This window comes from Fukomys damarensis, unplaced genomic scaffold, assembly GCF_012274545.1.
Source record: "Fukomys damarensis isolate Sample0158 unplaced genomic scaffold, DMR_v1.0_HiC HiC_scaffold_16, whole genome shotgun sequence".
Taxonomy (NCBI): Eukaryota; Metazoa; Chordata; class Mammalia; order Rodentia; family Bathyergidae; genus Fukomys; species Fukomys damarensis.
In genome coordinates, this window is record NW_022900928.1 from 62,192,259 (window position 1) to 62,212,898 (window position 20,640).

Below are 20,640 nucleotides of genomic sequence, written 5' to 3' on the forward strand. Positions count from 1 at the left end.
TCCTCTCCTCTCCTCCCCTTCCCTCCCCGCCTGCCCTCTCCTCTCCTCTCTTCTCTTCCTTTTTGACAGTGCTGGGGATCTAACCCAGGCCTCATTCACACCAAGCATACAGTCTACCACTGAGCCATTCTCCTAGCCCCAACTACTAATTTTTTAAGGTCACTCTGCTTCCTTGTTCTCCAAATGGGATCCATACTGCTGCCCTCACCGTCTCCTGCAGTTGTTCTAAGAAACTAATGAGACAATGTGAATCGACTACAAGGTGTTCAGTAAGGAACAATTCTTTGTTGTTTTGTTTCTTTGTTTGTTTTTGCACCAGGGATCAAACTCAGGTCCTTGCGCTTGCAAGGCAGGTGACAGAACCACTGAGCCAAATCCCTGGCCTAAGGAACAATTCTTTTCCAACATCCCAAACAGGATTGGATGCTGAATGCCCCTTGGACAGACACACCCACTTCTCTTGCCAAGCCACCCTCCTTGCTTCCTCAGGTGTCTTCATTAGCCTGCTACCCAGTCTCCCCTATTCATTCTTTTTAAAAAATTAGTACATGTTTATAATTCATATAGTTTATAATCATCTAATTCAGTCTTGTCTCCCTCTAGCTCTCACTCCTCACAGCAGCCAGTGAGCTCTTATCAAATGCAAATCTGATTGAGTCACTTAAAACCCCCATGGCTTCCCAGCAGTCCTGGGACTCAGTCCAACTCCTTGAGCTGGCCCTGCTGACAGTGCACCACCCCAGCCTCCGCTGGTATATGATTCCCTGAACTCTGCTCTAGCCCCACTGCCTTTCCCACTAGGCCCAGACCTCCTTGTTGTTTCCCTTTATCACATCCAGGTTTTTCTAAGCTATCTGCCTCCCACCTCCACCTGCTGCTTCCATCCTGCCGCCCAATCACACTCAGCCTGGCCAACCTCTCTGTTCACCCCTGGACAGCTCCATAGGTATCGGCTCCTAAGGGCAACCTTCTCATTCCAAGATTAGGCCATCGCTACTATAAAATTTCAGAACCCCCTTTTCCCCATCACCTCTAATTCTACTTATCAGTACCTGTTGAGCATTTATTTCTCTCACAGATATAAACTTAGAGACAATGTGAATGTGATTTCTGGTCTGCCATTAGATATCTGCCATAGTGTCTGGCCCAAAGGAATGTTCTCAGCATATTTTACTGAATGGGTGAGTGCCAGGGGCTCACTAGAAGGCAAGGACTTGAGCACTGTCCATCTGCAAAAAGCAGCTCCATCTCTGTTCTACCTATGTGATATATTAAAGTTTAGTGATAATATGTAACTTCCTGAACCAAAAACCAAGCTCCAGCGAAGGCCAAGCTATCTTTTGATCTCCACACTCAATTTCAAAGTCTTCTCCAATAATTCCCTCCTGCAAGATTTAACCATTTTTATCAGTATATACTTCATTTAGTATATTCTTTGGGCTTTTCTCTACACATTTATATCTACTTGGTGGGTATTCATATATGCACACTTATGCATCATTATGGAAAGTACCCATTGCATATACTATTATATTCTCCCATATATATGTATATAAATAGAACTGCTATCCTATACATGAGGATTTTTCTTACTTTGCCAATTTGCCTTCACAGACAGATAGTTCTATCATAGCTAAGGTGAAGAATGTTGAAATTATTTCCTAAAGCTTAATTCTAGTAAAGGAAACTTAGAATGGTTTTGGCAGGTGTAATGGATTAGGTTCTTAACACTGTGCTGTGTTCCCACCCCAGACTTCCTCTGCCCTCCCTACAAAGCTGTGAGATGAGCACGGTATGTAACGGTGCTTTATTGTATAGCTAAGGAAACTGGGGCTGGAGGTTAAGGGCAGAGGCCTCAGGTTCAGGGCTGACATTGGGGTTTCTTGGTCACTGTCCACCCTGTGCTCCACCTTCCCAGGGTCTAACACTGGAAGCCAAAACTGGCCCGATTTCTTTTGTCTCAGTCCAGGACGTCAACATCTCCCTGTGGCGCTTGCCGGAAAAAGTGAAGTCTGACAAGAGTGTCTTCATGAATCAGGGAGAGTGGGAGTTGCTGGGGGTCCTGACCAAGTTTCTGGAGTTCTGTGACAGGGAAAGCAGGGGCTGCTATGCAGAAATGAAGTTCTATGTGAGTGGGACTGGCTGGGGGGAATGTGGTGACAAAAACTATTAGACCTTCACACCCAGAGGACTAAAGGAGCATGCTGGAAAGACCTTCCATAGCCCCCTTCCAACTTCACTGTGTCATTCATCCCCTCCAGGGTCACCTAAACAAAGCATATGGGGAAATGCAACTGAATTATTCCTTACTTATTCCTGATATCTATAAGCCTCCGGATGGAAAGGCAGGGTATACTGCCTGTCCATTTCCTTCTCTGAACGATCCGGGTCAGAAACTCCTTGAAGTGAGAGGGTGTGGGCTAGGGCTGTGGTTTCTGGGGGCGGACTTTGTCTGTGTCAGGCTTTCTTCAAGCTCCTCTCTTGGTCCCAGGTGGTTATCCGCAGGCGGCCCCTATTCTACGCAGTCAACTTGCTGCTGCCCAGTATCTTCCTCATGATCATGGACATTGTGGGCTTCTACCTGCCCCCGGATAGTGGCGAGAGGGTCTCCTTCAAGATCACACTCCTCCTGGGCTACTCAGTCTTCTTGATCATTGTGTCTGACACGCTGCCAGCCACTGCCATCGGCACTCCCCTCATCAGTAAGGCCTCCCCTGTGGGAAGGGCTCACTCAGCATGAGGAGGAGCCAGCTCCTCCTGCCTCTCTTGTGTGTCTCCCCCATCCTGTAACACTGCCCCATGGTACACAGGTGTCTACTTCGTCGTGTGCATGGCTCTCCTGGTGATAAGTTTGGTGGAGACCATCTTCATCGTGCGGCTGGTACACAAGCAAGACCTGCAACAGCCTGTTCCTCTCTGGCTGCGGCACCTTGTTCTGGAGAGAATCACCCAACTACTCTGCCTAGGGGAGCAGTTGACCTCCCATAGGCCCCCAGCCACCTTGCAAGCCACCAAGACTGATGACTGCTCAGGTGAGAAAGGAAGGGGGAGAGTCCCATAAATAGGGGCCATTTCTGGTTTGGTTGCAGGGACACAGTAGGGAGTCTCTGAAAGGAGTGGTATACCAAGGCCCTTGGGCAGGACCTGAGGACTTGTTGCAGTCTTGTGTACGGCACCCCACACACAGACTTGTTGGGAACAGCTAAAGGTGTCAGTCTAGACCCTTGCTTTACTTCCATACCTTTCATAGGTCCAGCTGTGGACAGAAAGGGTGGGAGCCCTGGAGGCTGAACAGGTCAGGAGCTGAGCCCTCTGGGCTGAGAGAGGCCTCTGAGATGGACACATAGTGAAGTCAGATTGGTGCTCTGTGGGTAGTTATTTGCCTCCTGGGATCATATGGTAAAATACTGCAGCTAGAGTTTCTAATACTCATCCATTCTAAGCAGCCCCGGGCCTGAGTCCCTCAGAATTTAACACCTGAGGGACAGAGGGACGGGCTCAGAGACACACTAAACACAGAGCTCATATTTCCTGAATTTGCAGTGTTTGGTTGGCTAGCTTATTTGCCGAGCACTTTGTGCCAAGTATATGAAAAGTACTTTCTGAACATTACCACATTTAATACTCATGAAAACCCAGTGTGATTGTCATTCTGGGTCTCAAATGAGAAACAGAAGCATAGAGAGACTAGATGCCCTGTTTCAGAACGAGGAACTGAAAGGAACACGATCAAATCCAGGCCCAACCAACTCTAGGACTGGGTTTTTCATCTTTTCTCTCCACTCTGATCCTTTTTGTCCTTCCTCCTGACAGGATCCAGACCTTCTACCAAGGCCACTAGGCCATCTAAGACCATGAGCAAGTGAACTGATTTCACCTAAAGGTCATTATTTCTGAAGGTGTCCAGAAGGACTTGGAGTCATAGAGAGGAGCTATGCCCTTCTGAGGAAAATGATATGGTGGAAAGAGCAATGAACTAGGAATCTAGTTACCTGGCCTAGGTGGTCTGGCCATTAAGTGATGCACCAGCTTCGTTAGTGACTTAGCCTCTCTGAGTTTCAACATCATCATTAAAAAGGAGGAACAATTATCATTGGGCAATTAGAACCTTCAAATGAAAGAACAGATGGGGCCAGGGATGTAGCTCAGTGGCTCCCTGCTTTTGTGGCAAGCACAAGGTCCTGAGTTCAGTTCCTGGTACCCTCCCCACCAAAAAGAAAGAAAGAATGGTTGTCAGATTGCTGAGGAAATCCTACGGAATTCAAAAATGCACAGGAAGGCTAAACACTAATTTCATGATGCTGCTGACTTGAGGAAGGGTAAAGGATGTGACTCAGGTGGGGTGTACAATTACCCTCAATCATATTGGCTTTTAAAATTAGTTTAAAGTGGATGGTGTCTATACACATATGTGAGTTATTCTAAATATGTCTTGCACTGATCATAACAACTTCTGCAGACATAAGGAACAATGTTCAGGCCAGCCCACTGGCCTCCCTCCCTTACCAAGGCCCTATCCTTCTTCCAGCCATGGGAAACCACTGCAGCCATTTGGGAGCACCCCAAGACTTGGAGAAGACCACAAGGGGTAGAAGCAGTCCTCCCCCACCACCACGGGAGGCCTCCTTGGCTGTGCGCGGGCTGCTGCAGGAGCTGTCTTCTATCCGGCACTTCCTAGAGAAGCGGGATGAGATCCGGGAGGTGGCCCGGGACTGGCTGCGTGTGGGCTCTGTGCTGGACAAGCTGCTGTTCCGCATCTACCTGCTGGCAGTGCTGGCCTATAGCATCACCTTGGTAACACTCTGGTCTATCTGGCATTATTCTTGAGTGGATACAGCCCAGTCCAGTAGTGCAAGGAACATGGAGCTGGTTAGGAGGGACCAAGCCAGGTCTGAACCTCCCCCCAAAGCACAGTGTTCAGTACCCTTACATTCCACACACCCCCAAAGGCCCATTATGGCTTTGAAACATGCTATCTTAGATCATTCCCTATCTCTGCTCTGTGTATCTATGCATCAAGTCTGTTTTCCCATTGGCACTTCTCTGGAATTCTGCTCATTTCCAACAACCTTGTTTTTAGATAGAGACAAAACCATCGCTGTAATACTCAGACCTGAAAATTTTGCACTTGGTTTATCCAGAACCTAACATCTTCACCTCACCTGTAGCCACTTCTTAACTTTCCTGCCCCACCAGCTGGGGCTGGGGTTAGATAATAAAATGCAATGATGCCTTAAACTCTCTTCTTCATTCTTTGTCAGCGGTTTGGGGGAAAGGTTGGTGGGTGGAAGAAGTTTGACGTTTCTAGTTGAAATGAGGCTTGAAGATTATTTGTAGTTTTCAGGGAACTAGGCAGCAAAATGATAGCTATTATGATGAAGAAAACAGGATGTGGGATTTATGTGTGGTGTGAGAATCAGGGCTGTGAACACTTAGTGATGGAGAGGGAAGAGGAGGAAGCTCAGTTCTGTGCCTTGTGGAAAGATTCCCAAGGGACTCACACAGTCCTATCATTGTTCTGGGTTTAGGATCCCTCCGTGAAACTGGGAACAAGCGAACTTTCTCCCTGCAAGAGAATTCTGCGTTGGCGACAAGAACTTCAGCACCACGGCCAGCGCACACCAATCTGGCGCCTAAAAAAACACCAAGAAAGTCAGGCCTTAGGTTTACCCTTGGGCATTCTCACAGCCAGTCCCTGACAGCCCACCAGGAAAAACAAAACAAACAAACAAACAAAAAACATTAAGGGAAGTAGGGTTGGGATAATGTATTTTTATCTCATATCCTGGCCCTCTGTCCTAGACATCAGGGCTTAAAACAAGCTAAGGAACACTAACTCCATCACTCCACCCACCTAACAAGCATTCAGAGAAGAGGACTGCTAGACCCCATCAGAGGTGACCTGTTCAGATGGCCACGATGCATAGACGAGGCTTCCTTAGCTCTCCAATGCTCATTCTAGCTTCATCCTTCTCTGTCTTGGTTTGCCTGATACTCATAAAGCACTGAATGCAGCCAAGTTAAAGGAAAAGGACCCAACAGAAGTATATTGAAAGTAAGTATATCCACTGTTTTTTCCACTGTTCTAGCCAGCCAATTATAAGAGATTCAGTAAGGAATATGTGAAATGTTATATTCTCCTAACCTCAAACCATGCAATTTTAGTTTATAAACCAACCTGGAGGCTCGACAGAGGGCAGAACCATGGACAGAACCCCTGGGTTCTTCTGTCTGAAACAGCCTGCAGGCTGGGGAAGGGCCTCCCCTGGTTCAGCTTCTCTGGGCTTCTCACCCCAGGTTCTCCGGCATACACAGTAATTACCACCTGACTATCCATTCCTAAGGTGACCTGAGCATGAGGCTTCATTTGCCACCTCCACCCCAGATACATATGCTTTGCTGTTACTTAGGGATTTTATATTTAGTTTTGTTTTGTTGATGGGTAGGAATCAGGGATGGTCCCCATTCACCATTGCTGCCTCTGGCTGAACAAGATTGGGTGAAAAATGGGGACTGTTCCTCTCTTCTTGCTCAAGATGGCCCCCGCAGCCCGAAGGTTGGAGTTTGGTTTTAGGACCAAAAGCTGCCCTGCTCCGCTAGACCCTGCTTGGGCCAGTCACACTGTTAGGTGATTCTGATGTCTCAGGTCACAGCGACGGAAAGCTGTACAGTCTGGCACTGTCAATGCACCACTGGTCAGTAAGTGGGTGGCTATTGACAAAGTGTCCAACCAGAGAGCCAGTGAGACACTAATCAACCTATTGATTCTCCATCTCCCCCTCCTCACCCTTCACCCACAATCAATGGGGCGACAGAGCCCAGCATTGAGGCAGCCAATTAACCACCCTGAGAATGAGGCTCCACGTGTAACATCTTCTGCTCTACTAGCCACCTCCAATCAGCTCATTGATCTGACAGCTGAGCTGTTCTGCCCAGGGATGGGAAACTGAGGCTTAGGACCAGAGAGCTCCCAGGACACCAACTCCTGTCCATCATTGTTGCTTTTGGTCTTCTCCCAAAGAGACATTTGCTGTGTGCATGGGGTGAGCACACCAGAATCCCCCTGGAATCTGGTACATCTCCTGGGACCTGTCCCCCCATACTTGCCACTTTGGCCCACTGCCTCACATCCTGCGCTAGGCAAAGAGAGGACACATTAAGCACTTGGGTTTTTATAAGTGCATTCTTCCTCATTTCATCTCTGTGGCAGCCTTCTCTGTGCGCCTCCCAAATACTCCCAATTCTCATCTCCTTTCCCCATCTGCCTCTTTCCAGAGCTATTTCTACTAAAAAGAGTCCATCAAAGCTTTTGAAAGTGCAGGCCGGACCCCTCAGCCTCTAGGCTCATGACTGCTGTTGGCGCCCTTGCTCCTGACTCCTGGCAGTCTGGACTCAAGAATCTCATCACCTCTCAGAAGTGGACAAGCAGTGGCTTCCAGAAGTCCAAGCAGGGAGGCCCATCTCAGAGGCAAGGGCAGGGGCTGAGGGGAGATTCTTTGAGAATTCAGAGGAGGAAAAGTTTCCTGGTTGGGTGAAGGCGGGGAAATGCGGTTCAGCATTCACAGGCCAGATTCTCTCTAGTGGACAAGCAGTGGCTTCCAGAAGTCCAAGCAGGGAGGCCCATCTCAGAGGCAAGGGCAGGGGCTGAGGGGAGATTCTTTGAGAGAATTCAGAGGAGGAAAAGTTTCCTGGTTGGGTGAAGGAGGGGAAATGCGGTTCAGCATTCACAGGCCAGATTCTCTTCCTCCCCCCTTCCCCCAGCCTCTGAATCAATACATTTTGAATCTAATCTAATAACAGAGATTTAACGAGGGGATAATGTGCGTGGAGCCGCCAGGCTCTTTGTCTCTCCTTTCATGCGGCAGCTGGGGCCCATTATCCGGGGACAATGCCCCGTGCTAATCACTCCCTCTCTTGCCTTCCAGTGCTTGGGGAGGGGTGTTGGGCAAGAGAGGGCAGCTCCTCCCTTGACTGGAGGGGAGGAGAGGGGAGGAGGGTAGAAGGGGGAGGAGGGGCTCCAGAAGGCTCTTGTCAGTCCTCACACAATTGTCCTGACCTGACACCCACTCACTGGCCTCCCCCCAGCCTCACTGTACACTGACCCCCACGAGGTCCAGGGAGCCCTACCAATGTACACAAATAGCAGATAATTAATTATCAGCGGCAGCCGGGTGCTAGAGTTGGTTGTTTTTTTTTTCTACCTTGGTCCTCTACAATTTAAAGCCACCCCACTGAGGCCTGTGATTGGCCAGCCCTGACTGTCATGGCTGGAGAATGAAACCCTGGTTTTAGGGAGCAAGACTGCCCTTCCCTGAAATGGGCGCCTCCTCCATACCATCTCGCTCTTCTATTTGGAGTCTGCAGAAAGAACCTCCTGATAATACTATTCCTAACAGGAATTAAATCAGGAGTCTGAGAAGGAGAAATAAAATCCCGTTTTCTGTGAACAGAACTTTTATCTCTCCAGCTTGGGAAGGGGCAGACAGTGGGGACATCTGCCTCAGTTTCCTAGCACACTCTAGTGAGGAGGAGCCCAGAGCCAGCACACCAGAGGCCTGGCCACTCCCATTCCTTTCTGAAACACATTTAAAGGGGCACAATAGAAGAGTGCTTCATGGAGTTGACCCCAAATGGAAAGTTCGGTTCCATCACAGGTCATCCGTAGAGCTGACTTGCAATTACCCCTGTGCCTCCTGAGAATGGACACTCAGCTCCTCAGGTGTAAAACAAGGAGCACATTAGAGCTTGGCTCACAGGTGCAGTGGGCACCATGGCCCAGCATGGAAACACCCAGGGCAATTGTGAGGCTGGGGTAAAGAGGCCCAGTGGCACATCAGCCTTCCTCAGACCTCTCACATCATGATTTGAACAGTGGGAGCCACACCCCGGCAGACACAGGGCAAGAGGCCTTTATCTTTCTTGTTTATTTGTTTAGGCAATATGGGGACTGAACCCAGGAGCACTCTACCACCAAGCTACATCTCTAGCTTTTCTTCTAATTTTGAGACAGAGTCTCATGAAGTTGCCCGGGCTAGCCTCAAACTTTCATTCCTCCTGCCTTGGCCTCCCCAGTAGCTGGGACTACAGGCATGTGCCACCACACCTGGATATTGTCTCTGTCTGAGGGGTGAGCTGGACTCCCACCACAGAAACAGGGGATATAAGTTCCTGTCCCACCAGGCTGTATCCAGGTCTCTGTGTCCTGTACCCTTGTGCTCCTTTCTCTCCCACTGCAGCTCTCTCACCACCTGTGCACAGTCATAACTTCTTTGCATAGAATTCTTCTCTGAAGGGGGTCCATCCTGATCCTGCTTGGGTCTCGCCCATGAATGCTACCTTCTGTGCCCTGTGTTTGAAAAAAAAACTAAGATCTTAGCAGAGAGATGCACCATGAGTAATGATATCTGGGACAATGGGATCCAGTAAATTCACCTGCATGTGCCCAGGAGAACCCTGCACTCAGAACTGAGAAGCATCTATCCTAAGGCTCCTGACAGATGTCAATCTTTAGCCAAAGACCGCTGCAATCCTGTGTTCCAGATTCTGTCCACAAGGTGGCAGCAAAGTCCAGAAGTTCTACGGAGGGGTCAGCCTGGTCCATTTTATTGCCCCTTTCCCTGCTTGCCCTCCCGGCACCCTTGTCCTTCTACAGCAGCCTTCCTTCAAGCCTGGCCCTTTGCTTTGGGCAAGCCCTGAGGATGTCGTTCCAGGGTGCTTCATGCCCTTCCGTGACCCTCTGGCCAACCTGGGCCATGGCCTCAGCTTGGTCACACAACAGTTCCCAGGGCCGGTGAGCCTCCTGATTGTGTGCTCAGGCTTGGACGACTCACAGGGCTACATACTTTGTCGTTCTTTCTTTCCGCCTTTCGTGTGATGAGGACACTGGTGCTGACGGCAGTGAAGTTCCCCAAGCCATGGAGGACTCACCTTTCTCTTCTGCCCCTGTCTCTAAGGTCTGCAGTCCATCCCACAGCTGCTCTGAGACTCTCCGTGCCCCTGCGAAGGCGGGATGGAGGGGGTGCTGGGAGCAGGAGCAGCTGAGCGGGGAGGGCAGGCCTCTAGCAGACTCACTCACTTAAGCCTCGGCTGGGGCCCAGTAAGTTTTTCTGGTTTTGTTTTTGTTTTTGGTACTGGGAGTCAAACTTGGGATTTTGTGCTTATGAGGCAGGCACCAGAAGCACTGAGCTAAATCCCTGCCCCACCCAAGTAGGGTTTTAATCACATTCGTTACCCAGCAGAGCAGTGTCCACGACTGTTGAACTGTGTGTGTGTTTCTTGCTACTGCTGCAACAGATCTCCAGCTCGAATCACAAGCTGGCTCTCATGCAGTTCTGGAGGTCAGAAGTCCACAACAGAGCCCCCCAGCTGATCCTTCTGGAGGCTCTGGAAGAGAATCTCTCCCTTCCTTTTCCAGATTATAGAGGTCACCTATACTGCTCAGCCCATGGGCCCTTTCCCAGATTCAAAGCCAGGAGCCAAAAGCCTTCAGACTTCTACCCCCCAACACACAGATATACACACACACACTCTCTCTCACACACACACACACACACACACTTTCACACTCGCCTGTCCTATGCTTTGACACATCCCCTTCTCTCACTCTCCTGACTCCCTCTTTCCTTTATAGAGATTTTTGTTCTTACATTGGCCCACCCAGATCATTTAAAATAGTGCCTTCATCCCAAGACCCTTCAACTCATCCCATGTGCAAAGCCATTTTATTTTTTATTTATTTTTCTGGTAGCAGGCATCGAAGTCAGGACCTTGTGCTTATAAAATAGGCGTGGCACCACTGAGCTAAATCCCTGGCCCAAAGCCCTTCTAACTTGTAACCTGTCATACTCCTGGGTTCCAGAAACTAGCGGGTAGGCATCTTTGGCAGGGGTGTCACTGTGTCTACTACTCTGTGAGGTCTTGGGCAACTTGCTTAAATTCTCTGTGCCTCAGTTCCCTCATCTGTAAAATCAGCAATAAGAACAGCACCTAACTTTGGACATTCTTGTGAGGATGAAAAGAGCCAATACAAAGGTCTCGCACAAAGTAAATGTTTCATAAACTTCAACCATGGCTTTACTATTGCTCTTATGCATAAATCTAGATGCATTCAACATGGCAAAGTTGTGGTGTGGAGCATCACAGGCCCATAGAATTAATATTGTTAAAGAAATTAATGCTTTCTTTTAGGCAATATTCATTTGTGTGACAGTCTTATGAGGATGAATATTGAGCTCCTTTATAACCTTAGGAGAAAGAACAGGAATGCAGAATCATGGAGGGCCCAGCCCAGCAGGAGAAAGACGAGCAGGACCAAGGTGGCCTGGGTCTTTCCCTGCCTTCCCCCTTCTCAGGGTCTGCTCCGCCCCCTGGGGAAGAGGTCTTTCAAAGGCGTGTTTCTGCAGGCAAGAAGTGCTACACGGAGAATGGGGTAGAGTGTCTTCCCACGGGAGCCTGCTGATCCATCCACCTTGCCCAACACTGTATGTGGAGGTGGGATGAACAGGGCTTCCCAGCCTTGAGCCAGGGAACCCTGCCTTTCCATCAGGAGGCCTGCCTCAGGCTCCATACTCTGCTCGCTCTTCCTGGCTGACATCTCCATTCCTTACCCTTTTAAAGCCAGAATCCATTTTTTCTGGTTCTTACTACTGCAACTCAAATGTCCTTGCCACATGGGTTTGTCACAATTCCCAGCGGTGTCTCTCCTAGAAGGTGAGAGGAGCATTTCTCCCACTGCAGCCTCACCTGGAATGCAATCTTTCCGTAGCCTCCCTGGCTTCCACAGCTGTAAGTCATGTACTTTTTGTCTGTAACTCATTGAGCATTTCTCCTGGCTCCCTGCCAGCATGATAGCCCTGTACATCGGGACCAAGGTTCCCAAGGCAGGTATTTCTCATTCTACCCACCACTCATACAGTGCCTGACACATAGACCGCGCCTTGCGTTTAGGGAGGGAACCATAGTAAGATGTGATTGGGAAAGCAGATAGGTACCAGGCACAGGAAAGACCGTAACTGGAATCCTCTCCCCAGCACAGATACTATGAGGGTGAGAAAGACCTTGATAGACAAAAGGAAGTGGGGTGGAGTGGCCGGGGGAAATTTGGTGACCATTGGAGGCCCTGAAGTCACTTCCTCTGTCAGCCTTCTCCAAGGTCTTTGAGGCAATGAGTCACTATCCCCCACACACCCACGTTGTGCTGTAGCTGCTGTGGGCTGTATCCGCCAAAGTCGTGAGTTCCTAAAGTAGGGATCTGGCTGAGTTCCTACAGCACTGGACCTGGCACAGGGTAGAATCTCAAGACTTGCTGAATTAACAGAGAGGGCGGTACTGTGGGTTCTGCTGATGGAATCCCCCTGTTCTGTTGGAATGGCTATAAAAGTTATCATCCAAACCAGGGCATTTCAAGGTCCAGGGATTTAGCTGAGTGGTTCCGGTGCCTGCCTTGCAAGCACAAGGACCCAAGTTCGATCCTTGGTACCAAAAGACAAACAAACAAACAAATAAACCAGGGCATTTCTGTCTTAGAAATAGAGGTGTTAATGATAATTGTATGTGGGCAGGATATTGTTAAGTGGGGATGTCCAAGGCAGGTGGGGTGTGTGGTCACCCTACCTCTGTAGAGTCTCTCTGGTCCCTTCCACAGCATGGGGGGGGTGAGACCTAAGCCCCAGCTGATTAGACTGTGAGTTTCTGACCCATAAATCCTCCAACCTGCCTCCTACGGACAAGAGTACTCAGACTGGGGGAGGGGATGCAGCCCCTTGTCCAGGGTCGGGTCATGGTTTTCCTCAGGTTGGCCTCAGAGGTCAGGAGGATTTCCTGTGGGGTCACAGGTCACATGCCGTGCATCTCAGCAGAGCTATGCTGAGACCTAGCCTGGCTTCCACCCATCCCATCCCCAGAAAGAAGAGAGGGCTGATTCTGGAGCAGGAAGCAGCAGCCCTGGACAGCAGATGGGTCACCACCCCAGGTCCCTCCACTCTCTTCCAGGAGATGACCTTCTGCGTGGGGAGCTGTATAGAGGGGGGCATGCAGGGGACGTGTCCCCTGGGACTGATAGTTGGCTATATTGACTGGAGATCACTAGGCAAGCTTGTCTTAAAAGGCTCTTTTTCATTAATAATCTTTTTTTTGTAGAGAAGAAACCCATAAGCTCCCTGCAGAGTAAAGAAAAAGTGCAATTGTTTTTGCTAAAGGGGAAATGGATTTGAGTTTCTCCTGAGCTTCCTGACAGCCTCTGGGAGACTCCCCAGAGTTTGGGAACAGAGCAGAAATCCCCCTGGGGATAGGCCCTATCTAGGCAGCTGCCCCACTAAGAGGCCTGTTGTCAGAGATGATGAGAAATGAAGGCAGGGCAAGAAAGCTTCTCCTGAAGCCTACTGTTGTGCATGGTGGGATTTGGAGTCAGCCTCATCATCCCCTGAGTGCATCCAGGGTCCCGATGTACAGGGCTATCACTCTGGGTTTCATAGGTTGTGCACTGCACAGCCCTGGGATCATCTTTCACCAGGTCTTTGGTGTGAATGGACCCCCTGAAGTTGTGCCACCCAGGAAGAGTTCATCACCTGCCTTTACACATGCTGGTCCCTCTACCTAAAACTTCCTTCTGGTAAGTTCCTACTCAACCTCCCAGATCTCACAGATTTCATCTCTGAAGTCGTAGAGTGGCCCCTTCTGTGGGTATCCGTCAGCCCCACACGGACCTCTGTCTCTGACCCACTGTGTGAAGGCCAAAGATTTGTTTACACGTTTGCCTTTCCCATTGTTCTCGTCACCGCCCACCTGCCCCCACCTTCCTAGCACAATGCCAGGAGGATCCACTGACTGGGTGCTGGATGTGAGGCTCAGGATGTTCTAGTGCCCCTCCACTGCGCAGAGGACACTGCAGTCCAGGAGGTGAAGCGTCTCACCTACTCATCTTGGTGGCTGTCTCAGTCACTTCTCTCACCCCGTGACGGACAACCCGACACTTGATGCTTCAAGTGGGACAGGTTTATTTTGACTCGTGCTTTAGAAGTTTCAGTCTTTGCAGAGTAGGCTGGCTCCATGCAAAAGAGGCCTGGCAGAAGGGTCTGGGCAGAGGAAAGACGTTCCCTTCATGGCAGCCCGGAAGCAGAGAGAGACGGGCAGAGCTGTGGAGGGAGAGAAACACTTCCAGGTCAACACCAGTGAGCTGCCTCTCCTTACCAGGTCCCGCCTCCCAACACCAAGCCAGCTGTAGCATCCCCATCATCCAATCAACTTTTGCAAGCCCCACCTCTGAGTGCCTGAGACTTTGGGGTGACCTCCACATGCAAACCATAATAGTGACAGACCATGGATGGGAACACACAGGACAGACTGGCAACAACCAGCCCTCAGTATAAGGACAGAGTAGGCTTGAAGGAATAGCAGTGGTACCTCTTCTAGAACACTTGGAAACTTGGCCCAAAGCTTCCCAGTAGCTCACTCCCTCCTACCGTCTTGTCTCTGCCTATCACTTTACAATGCTGGGCATTTAAAGGTTATTTTGACTCTTTCTGTTGTAGTAAGAGACTAGTAATTAACTATTATAAGGCTGTTTTACAATTGTGTGGAAGACCCTTTTATCCATTTTGCTTTAAATGGTTATATTTTTTTTATCCCTAGTTTTCAGGAATATAAAACTTTACAGCATTTGCAACAAACCTTCATACTTTGCTTTGCAGTTTATTGCTCCCTCTGCAGATATATCTTTCACATAAATAAGACTTTCATCTGTACAGTACTGGGCTTGGGCCATTGTGGCTTCCCATTATTTCAGCTGTGGGACTTGGCTTTGGAGCCCAAGGTGATTCACAAGATCCAGTTGGTTGTCATCCGTCCTTTGTCCTCTGATTAAGGCTGGACCAGCAGATCCACTGTGAAGGTCATGGACCTTGGAGAGAGGAAGATACAATGAGGAACCCAGGCAGATTGTTTCCTTCCCACACCACACCAGACTGGGTTTGAGTCCCAGCAGACTTGGACCAAGAGTAACCTGCCTTCTCTCATCCTTAGGTAGGGAAATCTCTGAAAATATCCAGGAACAGCAGCAATCAGCTTAGCCTGTGCTCTCCAGAGCTTGCCTGGGGCAGGGCCCAAATCAAGCTCTTAGGCAGCTGCTGCTCTGGTCTTCCTGAGACACAAGCCTCAGGGAAAATCTGAGCATTTAGAACAGCTGTGGTGACAGAGAGAGCCACACAGGCAATTTGGTCCCAGGGTGAATTCACTGTATTTGAACTGCTTCTCTGTTAAGCAATCTGTAGTGTTTGGATCAAACAAAAAAAGGTAGGCACCCCCAGTGATAGCCAGGAGAATATGACTTTCCTGGGCCCCCAGGTGTAACTGACCAGGGCCTCCAGAGCTGCTCTAATATTCCTGACAGCATTTGTTCCAGGTCTTGGCTGATGACCAAGTAGAGCAAAGATGTTAAGAAAAGGAGGTAAGGTCCTCTCGGATGGCTGGTTAGCAGGGAGACTCCCTATGGCCTTGCCAAGCCTCCCTTGTGCTGCACAGCAGCCTAGGATGTTCTTCCCAACCTTCTCTCCCCTCTTTTACTCATATGAGCTTTTCACTGCAGCCTGACAGCTTGCCCAGTCTTCCAGGGCTCACTTCCCATTTCTCTTCTATTAGGTGTTTCCCCCAATGAAATTTCGTCGTCTTGGCATCTGATTCTCAGAGGACCTGGAATAGCGCGCCTCTCATTGATAAAAGGAGAGGGAGGCACATGCATGAGTATCGCTGTCAGACTCTGTGTCTGTATGCTGTTTGTGCAGATTGCTATTAGAAAGACACATAGCCTGACAGATTAGGCATATACATGATGCAGCGCAATGCTGGAAGCAAAGGTGTATATCTCTAAGTATAGACATATGTAGGTGAGTATAAGTCAATAGCTACACACACACACACACACACACACACACACACACACATATAAAATTATACTCATCCAACACTTGAGAATCAATTTGTAATTAGTAATATTGTTAATGTGTAGAAGGAGAAATGGATATGTAGCCATAATAACAATTATCTTGCAATCTTTATTTATACACATGAAGTCTCTTAATTCTCACTATAACTCTGTGAGAGCTAAATTATTGTCTCTATGTCTCAAATGCAAAAATGCAGGCCAAGAGAGGTATTCTAGCAGTGAGTGGCAGAACCTGAACTTCTCTGCAGATAACTAGGTATTTTCATGAAGCTAGACAGTAGACATAAAGAGAAAGGAGTCATTGGGATAGATGGGTAAACAGACATATCTGAACAAACTTTTCCCCTGCCATCACAACCTCTTGTATGTAACTCAGGACACAGGAGTTGGCCATATTTGAAGCCGAACTCTGTGTTCTGTCTAAGCAAACTCATTTCACATTCAGCAGTAGATAAAAACACTGTTGCTTTCTCTTATTCAACTTATCACCTAGATTCCAGGAAAACCAGTCCCAACTCTGGGAATTAGCTCTAGCTCTTGGCATCTAGCACATGACAATATATAAATCTTTTTGTATTTTGTAGCACTGTCCCTAATGTTCTGTTTTCAAAATAAGGCTGCTCTGGCTAGGATCAGTGAGGCCCTCCGAGTTGTCCTATGAAATGGCTACTTTTCCACATTCATCTTCTTGGTCCTCCCTTTGACCTTAACAGTTGGTGACCACATTCCCAGAATCACTTCTGACATCAACTACTCTGACTTTCCTCTTCACTGTCTGATACTCTCCTCCAGCCACCTCTTTGTCCCTTCCATAACAGACCCTCCTGGAAATCGACCCAACAGTTTCCCCCTTTCCTCCTTCCTGATGGAGTTTTGATTTCTTCTGCCCACTCTTTTCAGGCATTCTCCTTTGAATATCAACGCACTTCACAGGAGTTGCACCCAGACCACAAGAGGAATCTTTCTTGGTCTAAATCACTGGCTCTCACTGTGTGGTCCCAGACCAGCAGCAATGGCCTCACTAGGGAGCTCATTAAAAATTCTAATTCTGGATGAACCTAGGGGACACTGTGTTAAGTGAAACAGGCCAGACACAGAAAGACAAGTACCATTTGATCTCAGTCACATGTGAAATATAAAAATACCGATCTAATGAGATAATTGACCATGTGAAATAGGAAGAAAAGGGCTAAAAGTGTAGGGAAAGTGGGAAGGGTAGGGGAAAGGTAATAAAGGAAAAGAAAAACATATGAGAAAATGAAAAAGGGGAAATAAAGTGTTTGTAAATGGGGAGGAGGGGTGAAGGGAGGGTAGGGACAAGGGGAAAACATGAGAACCAAGACCTGTCATGTAAAGGTACAAGATCCCAATAATGAATGTAACTGTACTGTATACCTAAAATGTACCAATAAACTAAAAAAAAAAAAAATGCTGATCTCATGGAAGTAGAGAGTAAATCAGTGTTTCTAGAGGCTAGGGAGGGAGTGAGGAAGGAGGATAGGGAGAGGCTGGTCAACAGGTGCAAAATCGTAGATGAGAGGACTACTTTCCAGTGTTGTATATTTTAAAACAGTGAGAAAAGAAGATTTTGACTATTCTTACAAAGAAATGATAAGTGTTTGAGGCAATAGATATGCTAATTATCCTGATTAGATCATTAAACAGTGTGTTCATATGTGCAAAAATCACATTGTACCCCACAAATGTACAATTTTATATGTCAATGTAAAAAACTTATTTAAAAGAAGAAGAAAAGCCTCAATTCTCAGATGTCATTCTATTCCTACTGAACTGGAAACTCTGGAGGTAGTCCTACAAGCCACAGGGTTTGTTTATTTATTTATTTTGTCTGTTTTTATGGTGCTACGGGTTGAACCCAGGGCTTCAGGGATGCTAGGCAAGGGCTATTCCACTGAGCTATATCCCAGTCAACAACCCATGTTCTAACAAGGCCCCCAAGTGATCCAGATGCCTGTTCCAACTTTTGAACCACTCATCTCTCCAATCAGAATGAGTGGCCTTGTTCCCTCTCTCAGTGATTGAATCAGGCATGGATAATATAATGAAAGTTTTGCTAATGAGAAAACAGAGGAAGTCAGCAGGGGAAGAGGGATGTGGGAAGTTTTGTTTGATTTTTCAGAAACACATGGTAAAGGTGAGCCTTCTTCAGCTTCAGAAGACACCTGGGTCTACAGCTGCCAGGTTTGTCCATCCGGAGGGCAGCAAATCGCAGTGGCAGAGCAGGAAGACAGCAAGGCTCTTTATGGGTTGAGTTGAGCTTCCCTAAAAGATAGGTTGAGTCCTTAACCCCTAGTGCCTTATTTGTTTTGTTTTGTTTTGGTACCGGGGATCGAACTCGGGTCCTTGCCTTGCAAGGCAGGCGGCAGAACCGCTGAGCTAAATCCTTGGCCCCCTAGTGCCTTATTTGGAAATAAGGATTTTGCAGATGAAATTAGTTACATTAAGGTCATACCGGAATAGAGTGGGCCCTAAATCCAACATGACAGTGTTCTTACAATAAGAGGAGAGACACATGCGAACGATGTCTGTGTAATCCTAGAGTTTTGTCAAAGATGTCCTGCATATCCCAGAAGGTAGAAAAGCTAAAGAGGGAGTCCCCACTACACGGGTCACAAGGAGTGTGGCCCTGCTGAGCACATTCAGCCTCTGGAATGTGGAATGCGTTTCTGTTGTTTGAAGTTTCCAGTTTGTAAGACTTTGTTATGGCAGCCCAAAGAAACTAGTACTGGGTCTTTGTGATTTGTAAATCAAACCTTATAGCCACCCCACATCGAGAGCACCTGTTAGGTAAAACAAATTCTCTCATTATTTAAACTAGTGGGATAGATCTCCTCTTTTTTTTTTCTTTTGTGTTTGTTGTTGTTTTCTTTTCTAATTATCTGCTTGCAATAGCTTTCTGATAACCCTTAGGTCACTCATGTTCTTTAGGGTCCACCCTTAGCCCTCTTCTCTTCTGACTTAATACCTGGGGGAATCTCATGCACGCATAGAGCCACTCAAAAGATTCCTAGGTCTTCAGTTTGTGTCCCAAACCCAGCTAGAACTCCTGAATTATATACCCAGGTCTCTAACTCCCCTGCTTGGAGGCCCCCTCAAGCTCAGCACACCATCAACCCCTCCTACAAGTTGTACTTTCCATGTTTCCTGTTTCAGGGAATCTTACAACTTAGGTGTCCAAGCAAAGCAACTAGAAGTCATTCAGTCTTTTTTCTCTCATGTTTAGACCACTTATAAGCCCTGTCAATCAGACCTTTTCCTTGTCATGTCTATTCTTTCTTTATCATTCCCACTGTCCCTGCAAGATTGTAAGTCCTCATCATTTTTTTACCTGAGCTATTATAATGCCTAACTCCACCCTTGAACAATCCCCCATATGACCTGTGATTTAAAATATGCTTCCCTCTCTATTATACTCTCCCAGTGAAGCCACAGTCTGAGTCCAATTATCCACATTCTCTACTCCCACATCTAAGTAGTTGAATATTCTTGAAGAAAATCAAGTGGAGTTGACTGGTTTCACTATACTTTCATAGTCTCAAACTGTAGTGGGCACTCAATACCCGGGGCAAACCTGAATTTCTTTTTCCAGTTTGATTTCTTCCTCTGCAGATAATTACTTTATTATTTCCTCTCTCTTTCCCAACCAGCCACACTTGTTCCGTGCTTCTTGGTTGATGACCTAATCCTCCAGTTGATTGAGACAACAGGAACCATGGGATAGGAACACTTTCATCTTCCCACCACCAAATCTGTAGACTGGCCAGAGGAAACTGGGGGGTCTTTTTAAAGGCAATCCCAACTCTGAGCCCTTCCTTACCATCGTCTCTGGAACTTTGCCCTTGCAGTGACTTCCCTTTCTGTCTGCATTGTAAGTGGCCCTGTCTGCTGAATCATTCTTATAAACAGATTCTAGTGTCTTCTATTCCTTAAGGGACACAAAAACAAAGAAACCTCCCTAAAACTACAAAAAGAAAAACTTCTCAAAATACTTTTAAAAATTGCTTTATGTATTTCCTCAGTTTCAGTGCTTTCATTAACTTTGGCCTCAACACACATCATTCCAAGAATCTGTCCTTCTCAGATTTACCTGTAGTCATGTAAAGGGTCAACAGGTACAGAAAAATGTGTTTAACATCAATCAGTGTCTTTATGGAAACACAAATCAAAACAACAATGATGCCAGGCATGATACAGGCGCACGCCTGTAATCCCCACACTTGGGAGGGTAAAGGAAGGGGATCACTGTGATTTCAGGGCCAGCCTGGGCTACATAGTGAATTCAAGGTCAGCCTGAACTAGCAAGATCCTGTCTCAAAAAAAAACAAAATAAAACAACAACAATAAACAGCTGGGCGTGGAGAGTCTACAGGACCAGCTACTGGGGAGGCTGAGGTGGAAGAATTCTTTGAGCTTAGTAATTTGAGATCAGCCTGGACAAAACAGCAAGACTGTTTCTCAGAAAACAAAAAACTAAACAAAAAAAAAACCTACAGCAGTGAGATACAAGGATGGCTACAATAAAAAACAGACCATAACACACAATGGTGAGGATAAGGAGAATTAGAACCCTCATAGATTGCTGTAAATATTGTGTAGCCACTTTTTTTAAAGTCACTTTCAGTTTCTCAAAATGTTAAGCATAATCTTACTATAGCAACTCATTCTACAAATGTACTCAAGAA

The 20,640-nt window shown here is 47.4% G+C and overlaps 1 protein-coding gene across 1 annotated transcript in view; it reads left to right on the forward strand.

Annotated features, from left to right (window-relative positions):
• Htr3a (5-hydroxytryptamine receptor 3A) overlaps positions 1 to 5,217 on the forward strand; it is a 12,680-nt gene extending 7,463 nt beyond the window's left edge. The window contains exons 6-9 of the mRNA XM_010629442.2: positions 1,965 to 2,128; positions 2,492 to 2,702; positions 2,811 to 3,032; positions 4,529 to 5,217. Of these exons, the coding sequence (XP_010627744.1) occupies positions 1,965 to 2,128; positions 2,492 to 2,702; positions 2,811 to 3,032; positions 4,529 to 4,827 (896 nt within the window). The 3' untranslated portion in view covers positions 4,828 to 5,217. The remainder of the gene's footprint in view (positions 1 to 1,964; positions 2,129 to 2,491; positions 2,703 to 2,810; positions 3,033 to 4,528) is intronic.
• The last annotated feature ends 15,423 nt before the right edge of the window (positions 5,218 to 20,640 follow it).